The sequence below is a fragment of the Podarcis gaigeae genome, assembly GCF_964106915.1.
Source record: "Podarcis gaigeae genome assembly, chromosome: 1".
Lineage (NCBI taxonomy): Eukaryota > Metazoa > Chordata > Lepidosauria > Squamata > Lacertidae > Podarcis > Podarcis gaigeae.
This window is the reverse complement of record NC_139678.1, coordinates 23144199-23170960: the sequence shown is the minus strand read 5'-3', so window position 1 is coordinate 23170960 and position 26762 is coordinate 23144199. Positions and strand designations below refer to the sequence as shown.

Genomic DNA, 26762 nt, shown 5'->3' with positions numbered 1-26762 from the left:
CAGGTCAGCCTAAGCTTACATGAGGCTGTAGTGCAATATTTAGCACTGTTTTTGCAGCGTACTCCTAAACACACGTGCTTGGAAGAAAGTTCAATGGGCCTTACTCCCAAGTAAGTGTGCACAGAGCTGCAGTCTGATACTTGTTTTACATAGTATTAAACAGGTTAAAGCACTTGAAAGAACAGCACACATCTAATCCTTAATTAGTTCTGAAAAGAATCAGTGAATGTGTTGAAGGTTTAACGGTTGGTCAAATCAATAGGTCAGCTTGGACATCATGGTAATAAATCATGGTTTACTGTGTCAATGGTAATAAATCATGGTTTACTGTGTCAAGAAAGAGTCACAGCAAGTCTCGAGCTCATGCCCTCCTCCTCCCTTTCCAGTTTGGTAAAAAAGGAAGGTGAAGGCATGAGCCTGAGGTTTGATGTGCCTTATTCTTGGCATGATGGTTTATCATGGTTTATCATGTCAGAAGTTAATATAAACCCTAAACTGTGCTTAATCCTAACTACAGTTGATTGCAACAAGGCAGCTTAATAAAGCATGGTTTAAAGCTGACTCGGCCGCAGTTTGTTGGAATCAGATGAAATTCTGCTTTAGGTGGCCTGTATCATTCGCACAGTGAAACCATTGTTCAAACTATGCCTACAAGCAACATTTTAATTGAAATAATTACTCCACAAAACTATAAAGCTGCAAGTCAGAGCCTGGAAAATGTACCCTGTGGCATTGACCTCAAAGGGCACTTAGCTGCAAATCATATTTGTGTTAGGTAAGCAATAAAAGACAAACAATGCCTGCCTAAAGATTTATTCTCTACTTTTAATTAACAAAAAAGCCATTAATCAGAATTTCTTTGGTAACTAACTAAAACAACTGCACAGATGACTTCATAGCTTGGGCGGTGGGGTGTCTGTGTGTCTGAATTTAGTTTAGTATTAAAACACCACTCTCTGTGCGCATTTTTAAAAAATGTATACTGGTATTCATTTTTATTCCACTCACTTCTCATTTTCTTCTGGGGAATCTTGACTGGTGTTTGCAGCAGGGGACTCAAGCAGAGATTCCCTAGCTTCTGAAAGAATCCAGTCTCCAGGAGCAGCATGGTACTCAATGCAGAGGAATGTCATGGCATATTTATGACGGGCTGGAACCTCCTCCTCAGAGGAAATGCACTAACACTGCTCTTCTGTGCATTATTAGCACACACTACATTGGGATTACACAGCAGGGCAACCGACAGACCACATGCACCTTGCTGCTTCCTGGAAGGCTTGTCAAATTAAAACAGAACTCTGTTACTTTCTCAAAATGAAGCAACCATGGATGGCAAAAGCAGCGCTCATGGGTATAGCACTGTTTTGAGAGAAACATGCTCCTTTAGCATTCAATTTTATGATGAGGAGTGAGGGCCACAGACTTTTCTACAGGTGAGAGAAGCTCCCTCAAATTCTGACAGGCTCAACACTAATGCATCACAAATCCAACTATTACTAGTGAAAACACAAACGTAAATGTCCTCTGCTGTCAGGTTGGTATAGGCAGTCATATGGAGACAAGGAAGATCTGCAGCTTTAAGAGGAGGCAACCCTGGGCTGAAGCGATGGCTAGAGCGATGACTCCGCCATCTTGTCCCCTCAGTTCTTCCTGCTTGTCGGAACTTGCTGTGGAGCAGAAGAGGCAGCAACTGGGGATGTAGTTTGAGCCGCAGGCTGGAAGAGGACTCACTCCTCCCTAATGCTATTTGCCACCATGTTTTCCTAGGGACCATTTCAAGGGTGAGGTACATACTGGGGTTGAAGGAGAGGCATACCAGTTGTTGGGGATGGTGAGCAGGAGCAGACATTGCACGTTGGACCTGCATGTGGGCTTCCTGTAGGCATTTGGCTGACCATTGTGGGAAACAGAATGCACCTTTATTACATATTTTTGAGATCGTTTATTATATTAAGCGGTACCTCAGGTTACATACGCTTCAGGTTACAGACTCCGCTAACCCAGAAATAGTGCCTCGGGTTAAGAACTTTGCTTCAGGATGAGAACAGAAATCGTGCAGCGGCAGCAGAATGGTAGCAGGAGGCTAAAGTGGTGCTTCAGGTTAAGAACAGACCTCCAGAATGAATTAAGTTCTTAACCTGAGGTACCACTGTACATTTTTTAAATATATCTAAATACATAAACTCCTGGTTAAAAACCTGACTTGCCTCCATCCTTGCTTTGTAGAAATCCACATCGTGCAGTTTCTCTTTACACCGGACCAGCTCCATTTCAAGCCTCTCCACTCTGTTTGCCTTTTCTCTTAAGGAATCCAGTTCATCTCTATAGGCCCGAGCAGAACGGGCATCTGCCATGAGGTTAATGTTCTGAGTTAAAACAAAAACCAAAAAAGGGAAAAAAACTAGCACAGCAAAGTTTTAAAACATTTTAATGATGGACACTCATTTTATCTGTTTATGTAGAAACTTGTCCCACCCCCGTCCTCCATGTCCACTTCCCCTAAAAATGGCTTGCAACACTAAAATATGCATATAATGAAAAGAACTCCACAAAATGCACTAAACCACCATAAGAAAATGCCAAAGCCATAAAAAAGCGGGAGGGCATTGCAATGGATGGGTGCCACCCCTGGAAAAAACAACAACATACTTCCTGTTTATTTCATTATTTATTTTAAAGCATTTCTAGGCTGCTTGCTATTTAAAAAAACACACCATAAGTGATATCCAAAAATACAACATAAAAATAATAGATCAGTATCACAAAGTCCATAGTCCTCTGCCACCACCGTTCCACAGCAATGGGAAATCTTGAGCATACGGTTCTGAACATGGAGCTTCTATGTAGCTAACATGACTAAGAGTCACTATGGCTGCTTTAGGTGAGATTCTTGCATCGCAGGGGGTTGGACTAGGTAAGGTAAAGGGTTAAGGACCCCTAGACAGTTAAGTCCCGTCAAAGGCGACTATGAGGTGCAGTGCTCATCTTGCTCTTCAGGCCGAGGGAGCCGGCGTTCGTCCACAGACAGCTTTCTGCGTCATGTGGCCAGCATGACTAAACTGCTTCTGGCGCAAGGGAACACCATGATGGGAACCAGAGCGCACTAAATGCACTAAACCACCATAAGAAAATGCCAAAGCCATAAAAAAGCAGGAGGGCATGGAAACACCGTTTACTTTCCCGCCGCAGCAGTACCTATTTATCTACTTGCACTGGTATGCTTTGGAACTGCTAGGTTGGCAGGAGCAGAGACTGAGCAACAGGAGCTCACCCCGTCGCGGGGATTCAACCTTGTATGGCTGGAATATAGCCACATTCCATTGCTCCACCCACTTTTGCCTCTGGCCCCACCCACCACAGGCATGAGGTTCTCACAAAGGAATGCTGCTCTTTGGCTGAAAAAAGGTTCCCCACCTCTGAACTGAATAGCTGTAGATTTCCTTACCTCTTGCTTTATTTTCTGCAGTTCCAGGACTAGCTGATCTACTTCATGTCTAGTGTCAACAAGTTGCTCCGATTTTTCTTCCCTAAAGAGATCATAAAAGTTGATTAAGATCTTGCCACATTAGTCCCAAGAACCATTAATGCATTGTGAATATCCCATATCTAGGCCTAGATGAGAAATGTGGTACGATTCAAGTTCTCTTGTTGCTAATTTACCAAATTTAGCAAGCAGCACATACCACTAAAAAGCAATTTCAAACTACAGTATTTTTAAAACAGCAGTAAGAAGCAAGAAGTTGTACCCCCAACAAAAATTTAAAATTCGGCTGTGTAATTTGGAATTTATTTTTAAAATTTTTTTTAAAAAATTTATTTTTAAAAAGTCATTTAATTTTCCGGTTTATCCATTACCAACCAAGAACAAAAAATAAATACATCAAAAAATAAAGAGAAGCAACAGTAACAATGACGCATGGAAAGGGGTAAGTAAAAACAGAAAAATAGAAGAAAAAGAGGCAAGGCAAAATAAGGCTATCTGGTGTTATATCTTCATGGTGCTTTTTAAAAAGAACTCAGTGCCATCTCTTTTTTTTTAAGAATAATTTTTTATTAACCGACCAATCACATCAAATCAAACCAAATTACATAAATTCCAAATTACACAGCCGAATTTTAAATTTTTGTTGGGGGTACAACTTCTTGCTTCTTACTGCTGTTTTAATGTCCACAAATCTAATCTTATGATGTTCACAGTACTATCCTGTCCTTTCTTACTGTTTTTCCACATCTCTTGTTGTTATTTTCATATATTTTTCCTTTCTCTTTGTGACCTCTGAGAACTCAGTGCCATCTCTACCATTAGGCAGAGTGGGACAGCTGGCTCAGGCTGCAGGTGCCAAGGGGAGGAGAGGAAAGAGCTGCATGCTGCACATAGGCTGGTATGTATGCCCCTCCACCCCAAGCTAACCAGCTGCCTTCAAGTGCAGTTGAGGCTGCTGTCCCACTGCTAGTGTCAAAATAAGGCTCAGCTGCCAGTGTTGCCAGATTGCGTACATGAACAGAAGTGCCAAATCGCCCTTTGCCCCGGCCAGCAAAATGTACTGGGCTGGTCCTGCTAAAAGTGCACACAGGGAAACAGCAGGACCATGAATAAAGACGTGCATCTTTGTTAGCACATGAGTAGTTAGGACTCAGCATCATGGACTGTTGCTAGTGAGGGTTGAGAGATACAGGTGTGGCGCAATAATGCAGCTTCTGGCAGCAGCCATGTCAAGTGAGATGTGGCCTTCTGCCCTGAAGCATATAAAGGCAGGAAAAGCCGCCTTGCCATCTATCTGTGTCACGTGATCATTCAAATATTTACAGCGACAACTTCCACCACTTTCCGTTTTCTTTTCTCTATATACCACGGTTTCCCAAACTTGGGTCTCCAGCAGTTTTTGTACTACAATTCCCATCATCCCTGAGGAGGGGTCCTGCTAGTTAGGGAAGATGGCAGTTGTAGTCCAAAAAACAGCTGGAAATCCAACTTTGGGAAACCCTGGTATATACATTTTTAAGAATGCAGACTGTGCGAAGGCAAGAAAACGTAGTGGGTTGATGAGCAAGTGTGCAAAAGCAGGCGTGTGTTGTGGAAAACAAATGAACCCCAAATTGCTTTCATCAGGAAGGCAGCAGGGGAGACTGAGCGCCCTGTTCTGTAAGCGCAGCTAAATGTAGGACTTACCAGTACTGATCAATACAGTGGTACCTCGGGTTAAGAACTTAATTCGTTCTGGAGGTCCGTTCTTAACCTGAAACTGTTCTTAGCCTGAAGCACCACTTTAGCTAATGGGGCCTCCCGCTGCCGCCGCACGATTTCTGTTCTCATCCTGGAGCAAAGTTCTTAACCCGAGGTACTATTTCAGGGTTAGCGGAGTCTGTAATCTGAAGCGTCTGTAACCCGAGGTACCACTGTACACTGAAGCTAAATGCTACAGACTGTGCATGCAGTTCTGTGTTATCGAAGGCCACCAAGAGGCCAATAGTTCTCCGGCAGCTCCAGGGGCTTAGTGTCAGTACTTACAGCTCCTGCCTGATCCTCCTTAGTTTAGCCTTTGTGTCTGCCAGCTCCACAGACAGATGCTGTTTGTCCTCATTGGAGAGGCGGCTGGCTGGGTTTGGCGAAGAGGCTGGGCTGGAAGTTTTTAAAGGGCTGGGCGGCTGTTGGGATTGCAGGTAATCTCTCTCCTGAGTGAGATCCACAATGAGCTGGGAACAAACAAACAAAACAACCAATGTGAAGAATACAGCTTGCACATAGCTCCATTCATAAAAGGATCTCAGTCTACTTTATGAAAGTCGATGACTTTATAGGAAGATTTGGACACAGAAAGCTTTAGTTGCACAAGCACAGAAATCAAGTATGCAGTGGGGCCAAAGGTTCCCCACATTCATGGCAAGCCATAATTTGGCTTATTGTGATGTGCAAAGGAGACCACTACGTCCCCATGCAATTGTCACACCTCTTTCTCTGTGCACGCATATGATAGAAAGCTGTACATTGTCTAAAGTGAGTGCACAGCCAGTGAAATAGACAAATGCACAATGATCAGAAGTCATGGTCCACCAAGGACCATGTAGTTGTTGTTATTAGTAGTAGTAGTAATAGTAGCATTTTAACTTATGAACCACCCTTCACCCTAAGGTCTCAGGGCAGCTCACAGCAATTTAAAATACATTAAAAGGAGTTTGATAACTTAACGATTAAAAAAATGCAGCCACAAAACAAGGGTGGGTCTTGAAAATACACATCTCAGCAGTTGACGGCTGGAGCTAAGAGTGCAGGGTACTTGCCAATTCCTACATGGAATTATTTTTCATTCAGAGTTCTGTAAACTTTTGAAGTGTTGTTGAGATGGCTTATTATACAATTTGAGAACTATAACAACGTCATACGTCCTTAGGCTTCTTGGCCTTTTTCCTAGGCTAACGTATCCCAATCTCTTTTTGACATCTGGGGAAATCTGCCCCTTCTCTTCTTTCCAGTTACTACAATATAAGATGCTTCCTTATAAAGACCTTTATGTTAATGTAAACTGCTTCATATTTGATGTACAGCTTCTAACGAACACAGTATGGAAAGTAATATTGAGATACATTTACAACAGCATGGGGGCAGCAGCCTTTATACTGCTTCCTAAAAATTCCATATTTGAACATAAAAAGACCAAGCTGGGCACAAACCCAAACCTACAGTGATATGCAGCAGATGCAGATTTATCACTAGAAATGTAGATCTGCCTCAAGTATGTACATTGGGTGGGGAGCAGAGAACTGTCTGGCACCTTGCAGCTTATCTCCCGCCTACACTCTTTTCTCTCCACTGAGTTCCGATACCAGGACTACACCCAACTGAAAAGTGTCAGCTCTGAAAAGAGCTAGGCTGGATCTAGACACATCAAAAAAACGTTTCGCGAAAAAGTGTTGTAAGCCTCATAATGGGAAATCACATTGTCGAAAGATGGGACTCCACAGCGCCATCTGGTGTCACGGTGTTAGGTAAAGGGACCCCTGACCATTAGGTCCAGTCGTGACCGACTCTGGGGTTGCGGCGCTCATCTTGCTTTATCGGCTGAGGAAGCCAGCGTACAGTTTCCGGGTCATGTGGCCAGCATGACTAAGCCGCTTCTGGTGAACCAGAGCAGCACACGGAAACCCCGTTTACCTTCCCGCTGGAGCGGTACCTATTTATCTACTTGCACTTTGACATGCTTTCGAACTGCTAGGTTGGCAGGAGCAGGGACCGAGCAACAGAAGCTCACCCCATCGCAGGGATTCAAACCGCTGAACCTTCTGATCGGCAAGCCTTCTGATCTGTGGTTTAACCCACAGCGCCACCCACGTCCCTCACGGGTCACGCGTCCCAAACACGTTTGTCACGGTGTTACAAAGCGTTTAAAACAATTTTTCTTTACAGTACAGTGGTACCTCAGGTTAAGTGCTTAATTCGTTCTGGAGGTCTGTTCTTAACCTGAAACTGTTCTTAACCTGAAGCACCACTTTAGCTAATGGGGCCTCCTGCTGCCGTGCCAGCAGAGCACGATTTCTGTTCTCATCCTCAAGCAAAGTTCTTAACCTGAAGCACTATTTCTGGGTTAGCGGAGTCTGTATCCTGAAGCGTATGTAACCTGAGGTACCACTGTACTAATGTAGCTGGGTCCCTAGACTGTGGAGAGGCAAGATGAGAGAGAGAGCACTCACCCACATGTCCCTTTGCTCTTATCCCTCTGATGTGATCACGTCTCAGGACAGATCCACATTTACACGTTGGGCCCTACTGCTATCACATCTAGCCTGTCCCAAGTATATTTGGAAAGAATCAGGAGGAAGGCTTTTTAGGGTGCTACGTCAAGAGCAAAGAGTGCAGAGAGGGAATGAAAATAACTTGGCTGTCAAGAAGCAAGTCAGAACACAGAGCAAGGTGGTAAAATTGTGTTCTGTGCCACTTCAGACTGCAGATGGAGGCTGCTTTGTTTTGTTATTTTATGCATAGTCCTGCACACAAAAAGCTCTCTGCCTGCAGTAATCTAGCATGTAAAAGAGAGATCTCCCTTCTCCCAGACGCGCTACTTTATCTCACATGCCCAACAGCAATAAGCAATAATCATGATACAGCAAAGAAAGCCGACACTTGCTGGTACTGCACAGATAAAATCCAGGCCTTTCCTGAGCTGTTTATTGGATTTACTGGATAATTTTACCTGGGGAAGCATTTGAAAGTTATGATCCTGCCCACACCTGCAGTCTGAAATGGCACAGCCCAAAACTTTATCGCCTCATTCTGCATATTATGTAGAACACCTCAGATACAAGGTGAGCCAAGCAGAAACATCAAAGATTTCAGTACATCTGGCACAGTTTTTAACTAGGAAGCTGTGCTCTTCATGTTATGGAAACACGCAGGTGGAAAACTTGCATTGTTAATTAAGACCATGGCCGAGGGAAACAGAGGCTTTATTTATTAATTTAAAAAGACAGGCCCCAAACAGCCAGAGATCAATATAAGAGCAAAAGGTTAACCGGAAAAGGAAAGTATAGCACAATACTTCTAACAAACTGCATTGTCTTCAACATAAATAAAAAGCAATTCAAGATACATTATCCATACCTCTGTGCACTCATCTCTCTCATCGATCAGCCTCTTGAGATGGAAAACCATATTTCTGGAAAGAGACTCGAGTTCTTCTGGAGCCATATCTGGGAGCTCTAGCCACTGCAAGTCAAATACATTCTCCTGGTTATGGGTTACCTGAAATGAAGAAAGAAAAAAGTAGGAGATTTGTCTCTTTTTTGGAAGCTGTGCATGAGTTTTGCCTGAAGAGCAGCCTCACTCAAACAACCGTCACCTCTGACCTTTGGCCCATGCTGGCTGGTTTTGATGACGGCTGTAGTCCAAGACATTTGGAGAGCAACAAGGCTGGAGAAGGCTGCTGCACAGTAAGATCTGCAATTCTATTAAGCTGATTCTGCAAACATTGAGTCCCATTGAGTCCAACAGGACTATATCCTGTAAATAATGCCTAGGATTGCAAGTTAATATTCACATTCCAACAGACTCCCATAGTAATTGCTGCATTAGCTAATATCATATTTGCCTATATCATATGAGACCTTTTATATCATGGGTGGGCAAACTAAGGCCCAGGGGCCAGATCTGGCCCAATCACCTTCTAAATCCAGCCCACGGATGGTCCAGGAATCAGCATGTTTTTGCATGAGTAGAATGTGTGCTTTTATTTAAAATGCATGTCTGGGTTATTTGTGGGGCATAGGAATTTCCCCCCCAATATATAGCCTGGCCCCCTACAAGGTCTGAGGGACAGTGGACCAGCCCCCTGCTGAAAAAGTTTGCTGGCCCCTGTTTTATATTGCTTTGGCAAATCACTCTTCTTGAAATTGAAACTGTTGACTTCCGCACAAATGTAAACTCCAATGAATGCGGAAAATGCTTCAAATCATAGCTATCTAGAGGCAGGACAATAGCCTCACAAAAGATTGCATCCCACCATTTTGGAAAAGCAGTTCGGTGACAATCAGAAACTTAACCATCCTTCTCCTCCCATTCGCCAGGGATTAAAGTGAATAATTCCAGTTTACAGAACCATTAATACAGTATCATTAAAAGCTTCTTGAGACACTGGCCTGGTTCGCACATCATGACAAGTCAAACCATGAGTTATAAGGACTGTGTTTATGTGCTGGCTTCCCAGACAGGAGCTCCCACCCACTTTGCTCCTTCCCTGTCCTTTTAGTACAGCATAGCATAGCAGCTAAGCCAAAGTTTGATTCACTATGTCTTTCAAATTCAGAATCATGGTTAAGAGTTCTCTGTGATGTAAATCATGGGATAAAGTTTGGCTACACATCATGGTTAAAGAGGCGAGGTCTTAACCGTGATCCTGGGTTTGGACAACATGAGAAACAAAGTCTCTGCCTTCCCTTTTAAGCCCAAGCTTACTGACATCTCAAAAGAAGGAGAGGAAGACTCACAAAGGATGGCAAAAACCTTTGGAAGTCTCTCCATTTCCCTTTTAAATCTCCTATCTCCTGCCTTAAACTGATTATTAAATCAGCTGGCTGGCTGGGGCTGATAGGAACTGTAGACAGACAACGTTTGGAAGATACCAGTTTGCAGAACGATGATCTACACATATTTTCTTCCTCTAACATTAACACGTAATAGTGATATTATAGACCAAATGCTGCATTTAAGAGTTGCTCCAGTTGTTGTTTTTATGCCCATTTGGGTATCTTTCTTTTGCATTTCCCATTTATGGCCCAAATACAGACAGGAAAAGCAAAACATTTATGAGCCAGAAAGCCATGATATGCATGCCACCTGTACTCACAAACTCAATGAGAAGTTAGAGGAAAGTCCACTGGAACACAAGAGAACAGGAACAAAGGAGTTGAGAATCTTACCTCTTGAATATGAGAAACTATTGCAGCCTGAGTTTCAATATCTAGTTGCTTTATCCTTTCAATGAATTCTTCTTTTCTTTCACACTATCAAGAGGAACAAGAAAAGGCACATCACATAATTGTTTATTGAGCACTGAAAATGCACTGCACCTTCTTTTTTATAGATACTGAATATTAGAGAGGAAATGATAAAACAAATATGGCTGGGATATTTAATAGCTTGCATTGGTAATTAGCTTATTAGGTTTACTAATTATAACTGTAGTGCTAAATTAGGAGTAAACTTACCTGCACAGCACAACCCAAAACTAGCAGAAGCAGTTTTTTAATTTCATCCATACTTTTCCCTAGGAGATGAAAAATGACCATTAAATATTAGAAAATCATTATGAAGATTATTAAAATGAAAAAGGTCAATGATTTCTAACAACGTATCCTCAGCAACATAGCATTAAAAAGGCGGCATATCTCTACATTTCAATTTGCTTTTTAAAAGAAATGTTTCAGCTTTGAGATGACGTGTTTACAGTTCATAGCTCTTGTAGCTGTTAAGAAAAAAACCACCCCAAACCTCATCACTGTGAATTCTTTTTAAAACTCAAAGAACAAGCCGGCACAATTAGCAGTATATATAAATATAAAACCAATGAAAGGCAATGGATGGTTTTTCTGCGCTTGATGCAAATCAGTGCAAATTTATTTATTTTTGCAGCAACGCATAGCTGATGTGAAACAAGTTGCTTTTCCCCAAGGAACTGGCATGTGTGTTCCTACCTATTCACTAAAAAAAAAAAAGCAGTTTTCTGTTTCAGCTGAGAATAAAGCGCCTTGACTCGTCACACAGCTTCTTTTAGATGTGATTAAAATGACTGCTGTTTGTCTGCATGACGATAAAGGCGCCATGAAATATCACTGCCTTGATCTATACCAAATAATCAGACTCATTTCAAGAGATTTGAACACATAAAAGCAGCCTTACAGGAGATGTGTCACCTGCCCATCTATTCTACTGCCATATAGTCCGACCGGCACCAGCTCTCAAAGATCTGCAACATAAGCAATTCCCTACCCTTGCTCTGGAAGGGTCTTTTAACTAGAGATGCCAGGGTTGAACCTGTAATGTCCTGAATGCAAAGTAGCACTTTCTATTCTGAATCCTCAGAACAAAATCAGTCTGTGGAGAATGGTTCAAGATCACCAATAAGTTTTTTGACCTTGTTGTTGTTTAGTCGTGTCCGACTCTTCGTGACTCCATGGACCAGAGCACGCCAGGCCCTCCTGTCTTTCACTGCCTCCCGCAGTTTGGTCAGACTCATGTTTGTAGCTTCGAGAACGCTGTCCAACCACCTTGTCCTCTGTCGTCCCCTTCTTCTTATGCCCTCCATCTTTCCCAACATCAGGGTCTTTACCAGGGAGCCTTCTCTTCTCATGAGGTGGCCAAAGTATTGGAGCCTCAGCTTCACAATCTGTCCTTCCAGTGAGCACTCAGGGCTGATTTCCTTAAGAATGGATAGGTTTGATCTTCTTGCAGTCCATGGGACTCTCAAGAGTCTCCTCCAGCACCATAATTCAAAAGCATCAATTCTTATGGTCCAGCTCTCACTTCCATACATCACTACTGGGAAAACCATGGCTTTAACTATACGGACCTTTGTTGGCAAGGTGATGTCTCTGCTTTTTAAGATGCTGTCTAGGTTTGTCATCGCCTTTCTCCCAAGAAGCAGGCGTATTTTAATTTCATGACTTTTAATTTTGACCTAGTGGGTATCTAAGCTCAAGTGTCTGGGTCAGAAAGACGGGCGCTTGGAAGAGAGTTGTTCCTTCAGCAGTGAAGCAGCTTAAACTGAGATCTCAGGAAAAAAATGGAGGCCAGAGCCAGCTCAGCCATTAGGCAGACTGAGGTGGCTGCCTCAGGCGGCAGAAGCCCCTAAGGCAGCAGCCCTGCGGGCACTCCACCTGCCTCTGCCACCACTGAAGAAGCTGGCTGGAGATGATGGGAGATGATACACTACAACAACAGCTGACCACCCAAGGATGAAGAGCACTGTAAGTTTAGTGACAACTCTGAAGCTTGGCATGCTGTCTTCTGTGCTCCTGTGGCCCTGGGTGACATTGAGGCGGGCAGAATCAAAGTTGGCCAGGAACCCAGAAAGGTGGTCCTGGGACCTTCACTCCCAGGACCTCCTGCAAGTGTGAAAATCTGCTCAGGGGGCACCTCCTCTAAGGAGACCTCAGGTTTGAAGTCTGGGCAGGGCTGAACTCTGACACCAGGTCTTCAGTTCCAGCCCAACAAGCCAACTACTTCTTAGGCTATCGAAAGCTACATACCTAGCACATATCAGTGCTACAACGGTGGTAGCCAAGGAGACTGGTGAGAGGCAGGCAAAAAGAAGAAACAGAAAGGGCTTCCCAGGCAAGCAGCTGTATCAGTTTCTTCCTCTGGACTGGCACTTACACTGCCACTCTGGACTTGAGTTCTGCCACCGGCAATGCCATTCCATGAATGCCATTCACGTAAGTGAAATTCACTCAACATTTAAAGGTTGTCTCCCCCCACCCCCGAAATCTAAAGAAAGGCACCAAAATGTAAAGGGCTCCATAGACTTGTATATGCAAATGATTTCCACTCCCACCAAATAATTTGGGCCTCCCAGTGAGTTTAAGTGCACAAAAGCTGTTGTGTAGCTGCAGGTGAGATAGCTGATCTGCTTAAGTGCTTTCCTGGATCGGGGCCAAAGTGTGGAGCGACCATCACAATATCAAGTCTTTATTTTACAGAAAATGCTCCCCTGACTGTATTATTGTACTACACTTCAATTATTCTATTAAGACATGGATACAAAGACCCATGGGGCGCAGACCTGGGGGGGAAACAGTTTGCTGCAATAATAACATTTCTACATTTGCTAAGGCTTTTTGTCTGTAGATGGTTATTGATTTATAAGCTTGCATGGATTGCACCCAGGTGGCAATGAAGACCTGGATACAGTGAGGCTTACATGGGTCTCCCATGTAGTAGCTTGGGAACCAGTTGTCTACATTGACTAGCAGTGTCTTTCCAGGCTTTTCAGATTGGGGACAATTCCAGCCTAATCTGGAGATAACATGGATTGAACCTGAAACAATGTGCCTCCAAAGAAAATACTCTATCACTGAGCTACAGCCCTTTCCATGAGTGAGCCTTTGTCCAAAATAGTTGTCCCCTTGACTGTGCTAGTATATGATCCTATCTATAGGACACTGGAATGGAGTCAATCAATTATGCTAACGTAGATTTAACAAAAAGACCCAGTAACCGAACTACTAATCATCTTTGAGTGGAAATTCAGTATGGAAAGCGGGGGGACGACAACGACAAACTTTCACCATTAAAAAAGAAAATACTGGCAAGAGAAAAGGACTGTTTGTATTTCTTGCTTACCCTGGAGTATATTTTAAGATACAGATAGGTAGCCGTGTTGGTCTGCCATAGTCAGAAAGGTGACAAAAAGAAGAAGGAAGAAAGGTGACAAAAAGAAACGGCGGAGAAACAGAATGGGAAGCAGAGTGGCAGCACCTTCTCCTGATGTTACAGGGCCTTTAAAGGTTTGGGCAACATCTTTGGGTTCAGTTACAGATAGGTAGCCGTGTTGGTCTGCCATAGTCAAAACAAAAAAATTCCTTCCAGTAGCACCTTAAAGACCAACCAAGTCAGTTCTTGGTATGAGCTGTCGTGTGCATGCACACACGAAAGCTCATACCAAGAACTGACTTAGTTGGTCTTTAAGGTGCTATTGGAAGGAATTTTTTTTGTTATATTTTAAGAATTCATCCAATGTACATAAAATAGTTAAGTCCTTTGAACCGATTTCCAAGCTAAACTTTTTTTACAACAGGGTTTAACACAATGTTGGCATGCTAAACGGTCTTCCATATTACATTTCTATGGTTTGTTGCAATGTATAGCAGAATTGTATCTATCCAACTGTAATTCACTGGTTACAGTTCATTCTTCTACCCCAATTTCCCTCCAATACAAAGCTATTTAATACTGTTTCCCGCAATGCCTTCCTCAAAAGGTGGTCTTTTCCATGCATGCAGACTGACCTTCACTAGCAGCTACTTTTAACACGCAAACTGTAGTTTAAGTAAAACGGGTGTGGGGAGAGCTACATACTAAAAGCACTTCAAAATTTAGTGTATATTTTAAACACACGCAGCACACAGTGATTTCAAGCACAGCACTTAACACCAAAGAACCAAGAAAGCTTTGACTGATGTTGTATGATTATAAGGCTAAGTTAAGCAGAACTTCTCTGCTCTTCGCAGCTTCTCTTTGAATGACTGATGCTCAAGTGACAGATGGTACAAAAGAATTCTTATTAGACATTAATGGGAAACAATTGCAGGCAAGTAAAAAATGCAGCAGACATGCAGTGAAGTTGATGGCAGCTCTTTAAAAGATATCACCTGCTCCTGCCAAATGCTGATGAAGCTGATTGCATATCAAATGCTGCCTTGTATTACTTTGTTCCTATGCATTTTGCTATGCTGAGCACCATTGTATTTCATTATTCTAAGACCTGCTTAGTGCCTTCTTGTGCTGCGTACCTGATAGGACCATGGCGTTTGAATAATGTACACTTATCCTTCCAAGTACATTGCAGAACCGAACCAGGAAACATGGGCCACACAGTGGGTTAAACAAATATGCATAAACTGTTTGGTTCTGTCTAGACTGAGATTTCAAAGGGTTTTAGGATTCAAGCGACTGGTTCTGCAGTAGACGGTGTAATCAAACTCCTATAATAAAATACACACTAGCATTCCCATGTTAACTACTCTGCTTGATTAAGGTCTTATAAGCCTTTGTGCATGCTTAAAAAAGGAGAAAGCTGGGGTGCTTGATTCATTACATTGAGTAGTAAATATGCAGATTAAACGGATTATAAATGCATTCTTTCCATCACAATAAATTAAATTCAGGTTTACCATGTTATAAATTCTCTTCAGTTGTTTGCCATATGTATTCTGAATATTTGACTATATACTCCTTGTGTACCTGTGCTTGTAACTGCATAAAGTGCTTGTATTTTGCCAGGAGGGGGAGTCATGGTGTTTATTTATTTATTTAGGGCATTTGTGGACTGCCATTTCTCCAAAGGAGCTCAGGGCACTATATACAACCAAACATAAGAGGAAAATACATCAAACATCAATCAAAACATATAGAGACCTAACTTTTTAACAACAAATCATTAAAACACAGACCCGCATACCAGTGCAAAGGATTGTAATCTCCAATATCAAACATACCATGCCTCTGAAATGTCAGTTGCAGGAGAAAACAATGGGCTGAAGCTCTTTGGGTGGTTACACTAGTGGCGCCCTTCCCATTAGTGGCAACCTAATTATAGGATGCTCTCCCCACCAAAATATGACGGCCACAGTCATTCTTTGCATTTTGGCACTAGGTTAAAAACCCATCTGCCTGGGCTTTTTAGCTATGTAATTCTTCTAAATGTTTTACATCCAAGATTGTTTTCCATATGTTCTTGTTGTTAACATTTTTGTTAATGGCTTTGAGATGTTTTACAGGAAGAAATTCACAAATGCAAATATATAAATACTGTAAATGCAAACAAGTCCACTGCTTTGGAAACATAGTACAGTGGTACCTTGGTTTACAAATTTAATCTATTCCGGAAATCCATTCTTAAACCAAGGCGTGCTTTCCCATAGCTGCGGGGGACTCAATTTACACTCAACAGGAAGCAGAACATGTTCTGCTACCAAGGCAAAGTTCACAAACCAAGACTTCCGGGTTTGCAGCATTCTTAATCCAAGTTGTTCATAAACTAAGCTGTTCTTAAACCAAGCTACCACTGTACCGTAGAGTTGGAAAGGACAGACGAGGGTCCTCTGGTCCAAACACCTGCAATGCAGGAATCTTTTGCCCAACATGGGGCTTGGACCCACGGCCCCGAGATTAAGAGTCTCATGGTCTTAAAAGAGTCTTAGCTGAGCTATATAGATTTCTGAATGCGTGGGCCACTTCCACTCCCAACGTGATTGGCTGTCTGAACTTCCAAGCTGCAAATCACGACTCAGAGTTTAAAGGCCAATGGCAGAAACCCAAATCCTGAAATGTTCTGTGATTGGATATCACGTATCGAATCAGAACACAGGCGCTCAGAATCCTTAGTCCCGACTCAAGCTCAGGCAAACACAGACCACTGAATACATAACAATGCTACTGTAACCTGCCCTGGAATCATCTGGTGTAGGGAGGGTTTTAAAATGTTCTAAATAAATAAATATGGTGCTCATGTTTTGTTTCTTGACTTCTCACTGGCCACTGGCCAGGGAGGCTAGACTAGATAGGTCTGCTCTTGTGTTCTTATTAAACTGATTTAAAACATTCTGCATGTATCATGCCATGGCTATGACCTTGCCCATGTAATTAAAAAAATTAAAATCCAGATTTTTTTTGGGGGGGGGAATGCAAGCACCTAAATTTTTTAATAACAAAATAATATCAATGTAATCTCAAGCAGCCAAAGGAAGACTTTGCCCCCACCCCCAAATTTACTACCTAATGAAAATGTAAATTGAATCGTTTTCCTTCTTAATCTATTTATCTCTGGTGGCACTTAATGTTCAGTGCAAATTGATGTATCCTGCAATGGCTTTTCAGTACTTAAAACTCCTTCCTGACTTTATTCATGCCTACTAATTTCATTTCAAGACAGTTGTGGAGGTGGGGGAAAAAGACCTTTTCTCCAAGCCATACAATCAGAAAAAAGTAAAGAATAAAAAAAAAAAACAGCATTATTGTTCTGAAGCTATACAGAAAGGGCCACTTTTTCAAGGAAGGAAAAATACAAGGGAACTGTACAGGAAGGACTTTCTGGAATGCCCTCCCTTGAATAAATTGGAAGGCCCTTGAAATGCCTCTTTGAAACTTGTCTGTTTAAACAAACTTCTCTGGACCCTGACTTTTAATTTCTTTTTTTGTTTTGTTTCACACAGTGCTGAGTTACATTTGTGATGGACAGTTCAGCTTTGTTTTTACTTTGTTTTCAGGAATTGTTATTGACCGCTGTATTTTTGTTGCTTTCCTGTAAACTTATAAGGAGATCTTTATTATATTAAAATATTAATAAATAATAAGGAACTCCGATGGAATGGAATAATGGATCCAGAGGAGCTGCTGGAGGCCACATATGCATTATTCCTTCAAGGTGCCCATCTGTGGTCTAGTCCCATATACATTATTTCTTTAAGTCACCCTTGGATTAACGCTCGGGGGGGGGGGGAGGTGAAGTTAACAGGTTCACCACCCCCTATTTGCATGAAGAGAAACAAGCAAAGAGGAACGCTAATTAGATTCAGTGACAGAGCTGGCTAGTGCTAACACCCTCCTGGTCTGTACCATATGCCAAGCATAAAATAGCAGATTGACACATCTGAGAATGGCCCAGCCACAGCAGCCCTTCCGCATTGTCCTTTTAATGTCTAGATTTGCATTACCAAGATGCTTGCTCCGCAGCCCAGCTGAGACTGGTGAAACCATACCGATAATTAAATGGTAGTTGTGTGTGTATTAAGTGCTGTCAGAAGGCATCAGCCAAGAGCCTTGGGAGACTTAAGTTCTCAGCCTAAATATTTAAGCAGAAATTAAAGGGAGAGCTTGCATGGAAAGCTGTAGATCAGGAATCAGTTAACAATATCTGACAGGGCTGAATCGAGGAATCTGACGGCCAGCTGCTCTCCATTTGGTGTAAATGGCAATTCTTCAGCACCCACGTTTTACAGTTTTGGAAAAGGCAGACTACTTTTAAATTAGGTTTTGTATTATTAATATTGCAATTACATTTATATCCTGCCGTCCCTCCAAGCAGCTCAAAGCAGCACATGTGGTTCGCCCATCCTCATATTATCCTCACAACAAACCAGTAAGGTAAGTTAGTGACTGGTCCAAGATTCCCCCGTGAGTGCCACTGCGAAGTAAGGGATTCAAACCTGGGTTAACTTTAAGATCTTCCCTTTTCTTCATAGCACGTCAAGCAATGCATCTATATCTATATCTAGCTCCTTCTCTGACAATGTCTTTGTAGGGTTCATCTTGCCTACAGAAACTATATCCCACAATAAACCAAGACTTTAAAGGATCACAGAACTTTTGGCATTTTAGGTCCGCACAAACAGCCACGGCTCTTCAAAAAAATCAAACACAATGGCATTTCCCCTATTTTCTAAAAAATTCCACGGCAGCCCCTGTCACACTAGGTCACTGAGCCATTAAACCAAGGGATTTGCAGGAAGGCCATCTGCTCCCCACAGTGGGCCAAGTCCAGAGGGAATAAAACCTGTACTCTGGAAGCTGTGTTACATACAATACAGGACCTGGACCCCTCACACTCACACAGGAAAGCGATGGTGAAAAACAGATGGCAGGATTGTTGTGGGAGGCCAAGAAAAAGAGATTAGCACACCAACAACAAAAGGATAGAAAGGTGAAGAAACAAAATGAGGGAGGGGAAAAACCATAGGCTGGAAAAATGGGAGAAGACAGCAAGAGAACTTTGGTTTAAAACAAAGACATTTGATTTATCTAGTTTGCCCCCTTAATAGATTTTTTTTTCTAAAAGAAATTTGAGATTGCACAATAGGTGGCCCACAAATTTGCAGACACATTTTTTGGTAATGCCTTCTGTGTATAGTCACATTTTCCAACTCAGTTTCTGGGCTACCCTTGTAGCAGTGCTGTCCTCAGTGCCAGCCCATGCCATTTGGCTGTCAGGATTGGAGCTCAAATGCACCCACACACAGAAGCAGGTTACCATGTATGTTTATGTCTATTCACATGTGTTCACAGAACTATCACATTGGGAAACTTATAATGGAATCAACCACACACCACAGAGGCTATTGCAACGGACGTGATGACTCTGGAAATAATTGGATGATCTTGTTAAGGATAGGGCTGGATAGGAAGGGCATGTTAATTCATGTACTGGGTCATTAGATCGGTACCAGTTTCTTGTCATATGGCGGGAGGGTAACCACAAGGGGCCTTTGGTCAATCTCAGGCGCCTGAGATGTTCTTTGTGTGGAAAATCAGAAAAGTTTCCCTGGAAATGTAAAGATGGGCAATCCAATTACCATGGGAAGGTGCTTGCCGACAGATGCCACCATGACTGTACAGAGTTAATTAATGCTATATAAAGGCATCTACTAGCATTAGATATGGTAGGAGTTCCAAGGAGTAATCAGACTTGAGCATACACAATCCATTATGAATACCGGTGAGAACAAGGAAATCCTACAGCTTCTGCTATGAGGATGAAATTTGGCACAAACCAGTGGGGGTTTCCCTTGATAAGCTCCGCTAATTCCTTGCGCTGGTGCTGCACTCATTTCTCAGAGCAAAGCCAAAATAACCACTTGGTACATGTGCAGATGATGGGACGCGGGTGGCGCTGTGGTCTAAACCACAGAGCCTAGGACTTGCCGATCAGAAGGTGGGCGGTTTGAATCCCCGCAACGGGGTGAGCTCCCGTTGCTCGGTCCCTGCTCCTGCCAACCTAGCAGTTCAAAAGCACCTCAAAGTGCAAGTAGATAAATAGGTACTGCTCTGTCGGGAAGGTAAATGGCGTTTCCGTGCACTGCTCTGGTTCGCCAGAAGCGGCTTAGTCATGCTGTTCGCATGACTGTAAGCCGGCTCCCTTGGCCAATAAAGCGAGATGAGCGCCGCAACCCCAGAGTCGGTCACGAATGGCCAGGGATCCCTTTACCTTTTACACATGCAGAGTTCCAGTTGAATTGAACTTCTCTCAGGGACAACAAAGGCAAACATCTTAGTAAATCTTGCTGTGTCATTCAGATACCAATTCCTGCCTTCATCTATTTTCTCTCCCACCCCCCATGGGGCAGGTTGCTTTGGCCTGCTATATAGCAAGGCCAGCCCGGCTGCCTTGCCTTTTGCTTGCACCATTTTGCTACAGCAGCTCCAACTGGTCTCTAGACCTCGCAAGCCAACAGAAACCTCTGAGCAGCTAAAATGCTCACAGAGATACCGTAACGCTTAAAGTCGCTGAGCCAATGGCTATTCAGGTCTCACCAGAAACTGAGTGTGGTCCCAATTTTTTTTTATTGCCACATGGTATCTAAAAGGATGCAGGAAAAAAATCCATCGTCTAAATTTCCAACACTAGCATCTGCTGACTTGTGCCACCCAACTTTTCACTTCAGAGTTATGCAGACACATTTTATCCTGTACTACATTTTGGCTCCTTGGAAAATTGTGGAACAAAATGAGGAAGGAAACTGGGTGTGAAAAGTAAATATGGAAGTGGGAGCTTAAACCTTTAATGATTAAAAGGACCAAAAATACAGACATTCATTGGGGGAGGTTCCTGGCTTTCCCCTCTACAAGGACTTTATTTTGGCACATTCATTCAAGGGGAGGGAATTTGCTTCTGTTTCATTTGGGGGGGGGGGTGATTTGAAAAATCTCTCAAGACCACCAGACTAATATGTGCACATTGTGTTCTCATTGAATCCCTAAATATGTCCTCTCATTGAACTCCTAAAGCAGGCCCAGGAAGCCACAGGACCCAGGAAGCAGAATGAAGCTCACTGGCCATGCCCTACTAGGGCCTCCAAAAGCCTTCTTTTTTTGCTGCCTGCCCAAGACTGGGCCTCCTCACTCCCTCTGGCAAATGCTGCCAGTTTCAGAATGCTTCCCTGTTACGGGAAAACCAACACAACTGCCTACACTTCTGCAAGGAAAAGGCAAAAAAATACCTGTAGCTGGCACAAAATTAAAGACGCACATTACAAACAAATGCCAATTCTTTAGAGATGTGAATGCTGGGAGAGATCAGTTTCATTGAGATGGCCAAAGCCCAACAATGATCTTGGGTCTCAGGCATTAGTTCAATGAACACCTTACAATGGGGCTGCAACCATAATGGATGGGCAGAGACAGCTCAGGATTACAGTCTCTCTCTGAATAAGAGATCGGTGCACGAGTACAAATTTATTGCTAACCTTTTCCCTCTTCCTGACTTCTGTCCTCTCTTTTTCTTCCCTATATACATTTTTTTGCTCCTTTGTTTTCCTCTCTTTCATGGGCTTAATAGACTGCAGTGAACGTGGATGCCAGAGAGGTGCTGGTCACTGATGGAGCAGCAACAGCTTAGCCAAGAGAACAAAAGATGCCTCTGTATTGGATTACATCATATTATACTCCTGGAACTCAAGCTTCTCTGGAAGTCACACATTCCAGATTGAATGTAGCTGCTCAGTGGTGAGATAAAGGCACTCTGTGCATGCTTAAGCGCTCTTTTCTGTATTATCTATATCCTAGGAATGTTCTACATGCTAGGCATGCCCTCTACCGCTGAGCTATGGCCTTTCCAGTTTCTGAATTGGTCAATTTATGCACAGATACAATATTAATGCAATACTATGCTATGAACTTACAGTTTTGAGGTGGGTGGGGGGAGGTGGATCTGGGCTGAAAGACTTAATGATATATGTCTAATTGCAAGCCAAAAACACCTGGATCACATCTTGTTCTCCCTTCTTCCACAAGTTCCTCTGAATGCAGGGTAAAAACAGTTTGTTCTCAATATGAAACGTTTAAGTTCAGTGAAATAATTGAATGAAAGGTGCAAGAATGTTTGATTGGGGCAACCCTAAAAAGTTCAAAGGGAGGGAGAAAATAAAGAATTGCTTTGACATGTAAGAGCTAAAAACTGAAGTCTGCAGCAAGCTTCTCAGGCACAGAACCCTCAAAGCAATTGTTGGGACTCCACATAGTTCAGTATCAGATTTACAGATTCGCAGTGTGACTGTCTGGGAAGAGTAGGAAGTGTAGTTGTCAAGACACAGGAAGAAGAAGAAAAAGAGGGAGAAGGAGAAGAGGAATCAGCTGATAGTGCTAGATAGGAGAAGGAGGAGCTCTGGAGGGGGAAAGGGTACTTCAAGCCACATCATTTAAACACACACACACACACACACACACACACACACACACACCAGTGATGACTAAGACCTGACAGCTCCTTTAAGTTACCAGATGACTGTGAGGATTCCAGAGGATTTGGAGGGCAAGGGTTTGTTTATTTATTTATTTTGCAAGGCAGTTTTACAAACCCCACACTGGATATGCTTTCAGAAGAGACACCGGAGGATCAAACTATTGCAGCAAGTGGCTTACCGATCAGAGACGCTACTGCAATGCCATGTCCATATCAATGCAAGATATGGGTGTGCTCCGTCCAGAAGTGCAGTGTATAAACATTTATAGAAATAAATATGTCTTTAAAAAATCCCAAATCTGATGCCCTTGTGTGGCCCTGCTCAATTCTGTTCATTGACACACCATGCTGAACAAAGGTTTGAGCCTTCGTCCTAGTCAGCTCTAAATCAAAATTTCAACCTGTTTTCTGCAAGGGGCTTGTGCAATAATGAACCAAGTTGAGCACATCCACACAAAGGCCCCGTCAAGTTTATTTATGAGTCCTGTGAGACACATATATGGGCGTGTTAGTTCTGAACTGACCCACCTTCTGTTGTTGGAAGCTTACACTACAGAGGGAACCAACCCACTATTGGCACCTGCTGTGTAGCCTTGAACAACTGGCTTCCTGTTTTCGAAGCAGAGGAACCTGTACCTGGCTTCCATTACGCTCTGGATCAAGTTCTGTTTAGCAGTACAGAAAACATAAAGGTGGTTCAAAATGCGGCCACAGGACCTTGCCTCTAGTTGGCAACATGGCCAAGAATTATTATTTTTTTACACTTTGGCAACAAGCTGCAGAGGGAAAAGGTGCTGCAGCTGAAATCACAACTCTTGCTCTCACCTTTCGAATGACTGCAATTCCACAGTGCTGACTCAGTGTAAAATGCATTTGCCCCACGTGACTCAGGAGAAAAGGCCTCCAGTGCCGATTTCCAATGGAAGCAGAACACATATACTGTAAATGGCTACCCCTTGCTTATACCCACCTCTCTTTTAGTCTCCTTATTTTCTTCTGCACCAAACTAATTTCAGCTGAGAAAGTTGCAAATACTTTTCCATACAGTCACTATTTTTGAAATTTAAGAGGACAGAGCGTCGCAAGGCTACTCACCAGACAGAGGATCTTTGCCAACTATCAAGACGTTTGGCAAATTCATAATGATCAGTTGCTGGAGGACCTCCTAAAATATGAAAAAAGAGGAGATAGAATAATGAAAACTAATGCCAGTTGTTTTTAGAGACAGTTGTTTTTAAAGCAGCTTTGAGAATGTAGTACTTTACTAGTTATTTAATATGACTTGCCTAGACAAACAGACTGCTGCCTTGAAGAAGTAAATTTGTTCATGGAGGCAGCATCAAAACTCATAAGTGAGACTTGGGCTTTTAGAGCACACCTGCACATTTGCTAATTTGGTGAATGTGTATATGTGTGTGGGCAGGGGGACAAGAGAAAGCAGCAGGGGTGATTCTGAGAGTGCTTTACAGTGGTACCTCTGGTTACGTACTTAATTCGTTCCGGAGGTCCATTCTTAACCTGAAACTGTTCTTAACCTGAAGCACCACTTTAGCTAATGGGGTCTCCCACTGCTGCCACATGATTTCTGTTCTCATCCTGAAGCAAAGTTCTTAACCCGAGGTAATATTTCTGGGTTAGCGGAGTCTGTAACCTGAAGCGTATGTAACCCGAGGTACCACTGAACTGTGCTAAGGCTGGAGCAGAGGTAGGGAGGTTGCAACAGATTATCTTCCATTTCCTTGTAAGATCATTTCAACCACTACTTTTGCTTTCAAAACTCTTTATTTTTCCAGCCTCTTGTTTTTTTCTCTCTCTCTCTTAACCTATTTTGTCTTCAGTGTGCCAATATCCTCCTCTCGGGCTACTTGCTCTCATTTTATACCCCCCTTGTTTTGCACCCCCTTAACATTCCAGCATCCGGACACGTACATCTCTCCTTCCTTGCAATGGAGCAGTGGGGAACCTCAGACATAAGGGCCAAATGTGGCTCTCTGGGACCCTCTATATGGTCCTCACAGCTCTCCCCATGCCAGCCCCCCTCTTTGCAGAGCACCCCCCCTCACTGCTTTGCACCCTAAGTCTTTTCCCCTGCCTGACATGTTTCCTTGAACTCTTATAATGCCTCTTGACTGCCTGGGTAGAATACAGAGAGGGGTGAGGGACAGTGTGCATAGAAACCAGTCTACTGTACAATTTTAAAACTTTACATTTTTTGCCCTGCCTACTTTTGCTTCTGGCCCCTCCCATCCTTGGTATGTGGTTCTCAGAATACTGCCCAGAAGAGAATGTGTCCCCTTGGATTAAAAAGGGGTCCCCTGCCCCTTGTATGAAGCTTTTCACTTGCAAATGACCTCTAATCTCTGCCTCTCCCCCAAATTCCCTCAATTTTTAGACCAGAAACATTTGCTCTTTTTAATATATAGATATAGATATAGAGTGTACAATGCCAAACGGTTTTATCATCATTACTGAATGCAAAGGTCTTATAATGCCTTCAAATGAATGTGAAGTGAAAGAAGTGGGCATAGAACCATAAATTCCACTTCCCGTCTAGGGGCAGCTTTGCGTACTCTAAAATGCTCCCCACCGAGAGGCCCTGTGGCTGCAGACTCCTGCAGGAAGTAATGCATGAGCTGGTGGAACGATGCTGGCAGGTGCTGCTTCCTGGAAGCAATTCTGGTAAGCATAGTGGCATATTTTTCAGCGGCTCCGCCAATAAGAATCTGTAGACTCTAGACCTTTTGAATTAAGCTGCACGCCCAAAAGAAAGCACTGAACATCTAGAGATCTTGAGTTTTTAAAAATAATTCATTCTACAGTACATTGATCAGACAAAACTAACTGCAAAATCCATTCTAGTATACAGCATATGATAAATTCAAATGGGGTGGGCGTATAGGAGCAGGGGTCGGCAACCTAAGGCCCATGGGCCACAAGTGGCCCATGGGGGTCGTTTAACCGGACCGTGGACACCCCCCCCGCCCGCTTGGGGACCCCTGCCGCCCACTCGGTCGGTTCCCGTGCACTGCGCTAAACCAGAGCGGAGCAGAGCAGGGACCGCCTTCCACGACACTGGCCAGCTTCCCATTGGCTGCAGGAGCTGCACATGCCTCCTGTGTGCTGGAAATAGCATTTGTGCATGCGTGCGCACACTCTCTCTGGCCCACCACGGCGTCTGCGGGACCGTGAACCGGCCCAAGCCACAAAAACTTTGCCAACCCCTGCAAACTCCTAGAGGTCAAGGTCCATTCAGCCCCACCCAGTAAAAAGTTTGAGGGGGCCACCAAATTGCCAGTGGTCAGGCAAGTGAAGAGCCAGGTGCTTCCTCACCCTCTCCTGCACCACCGTCTCCCAGAACCAGGAGGGGATCGAAAAGAGGTAAGCAGAGTAAGCGTCCACACAGGCGTAGCCTCCATGCACACAGCTCATCGGGGGAAGGTACATAACATGGTGGAGGTGGAAGGGGTCCCCTGTTGCTTCAACTGCTCCATGGAGTGCAGACCTGGGAATAGCTGCCTAAACGCTAGGCTGGTGTGTATAGGTCTCCTGAGCTGTAGAAGAGACTGTCAACAGAGACACCAAGATCAACGCATCCTAAGTCTTTGACAACAGAGAGTTAACTATCTGCCGTGTGCATTCCTTGACAGGTGTTGCTCAACTACAACTCCCATCATCCCTGACCACTGGGGCCATGCGGATTGGGGATGATGGGAGTTGGGAGTCTAACAACATCTGAAGATGCCACAGGTGGCCCATCAGGAGATTGTACAGGTTCTTTATTGCCCAAAAGACCTGATTACCATCAAGGGCAAACTTTCTGCTGCACTTAAGAGAATTTTTAATTCATTAACAAATTTGGCTTCATTCTTGGAGCCTGAAACAAGGATGACTAGGCGTTTCCTCATGTCACAAAAGTACGCAGCCACCATGTGGTTGCGCATTGCAGTACATTCATGCTTGTAGCTTCTTAATACACACATTTTTAAATTTAGAAACACACACCATCTGCTGGGACCACCACATGCCCATCATCAAAAGGTCATCCCTCGTTTTTGTCCTTACTTCTGCATGCTAATATAGACTCCACTGTCATATTTGCTTGCAAATCAGAAGTAGCACGCCTGTCATTTGCTGGGGCTGCTTATAGCATTCTAGTAGTCAATCTACAAACACCCAACCAAACCTTAAGCATGTTTTATATGAACACCTGTTGCAGATAAAATGTCCCACTTGTTTTCAAGCTTCTTTGGGGATTCAGAATCAACTGAGCCTGCATGAAAAGCAACGCTGACCTAAACCCACAAACATGCACTTCTATTTGGG

At 43.3% G+C, this 26762-nt stretch overlaps 1 protein-coding gene across 1 annotated transcript in view; it reads right to left on the bottom strand.

The window, feature by feature from the left end:
• The window catches only part of CCDC88C (coiled-coil domain containing 88C), a 99632-nt gene that overhangs the window by 40065 nt on the left and 32805 nt on the right, over positions 1-26762 (bottom strand). The window contains exons 4-10 of the mRNA XM_083730410.1: positions 23535-23604; positions 10696-10754; positions 10408-10491; positions 8594-8734; positions 5510-5694; positions 3446-3527; positions 2208-2366 (exon numbers count right to left, since the gene is read on the bottom strand). Coding sequence (XP_083586536.1) covers positions 2208-2366; positions 3446-3527; positions 5510-5694; positions 8594-8734; positions 10408-10491; positions 10696-10754; positions 23535-23604 — 780 coding nt within the window. The remainder of the gene's footprint in view (positions 1-2207; positions 2367-3445; positions 3528-5509; positions 5695-8593; positions 8735-10407; positions 10492-10695; positions 10755-23534; positions 23605-26762) is intronic.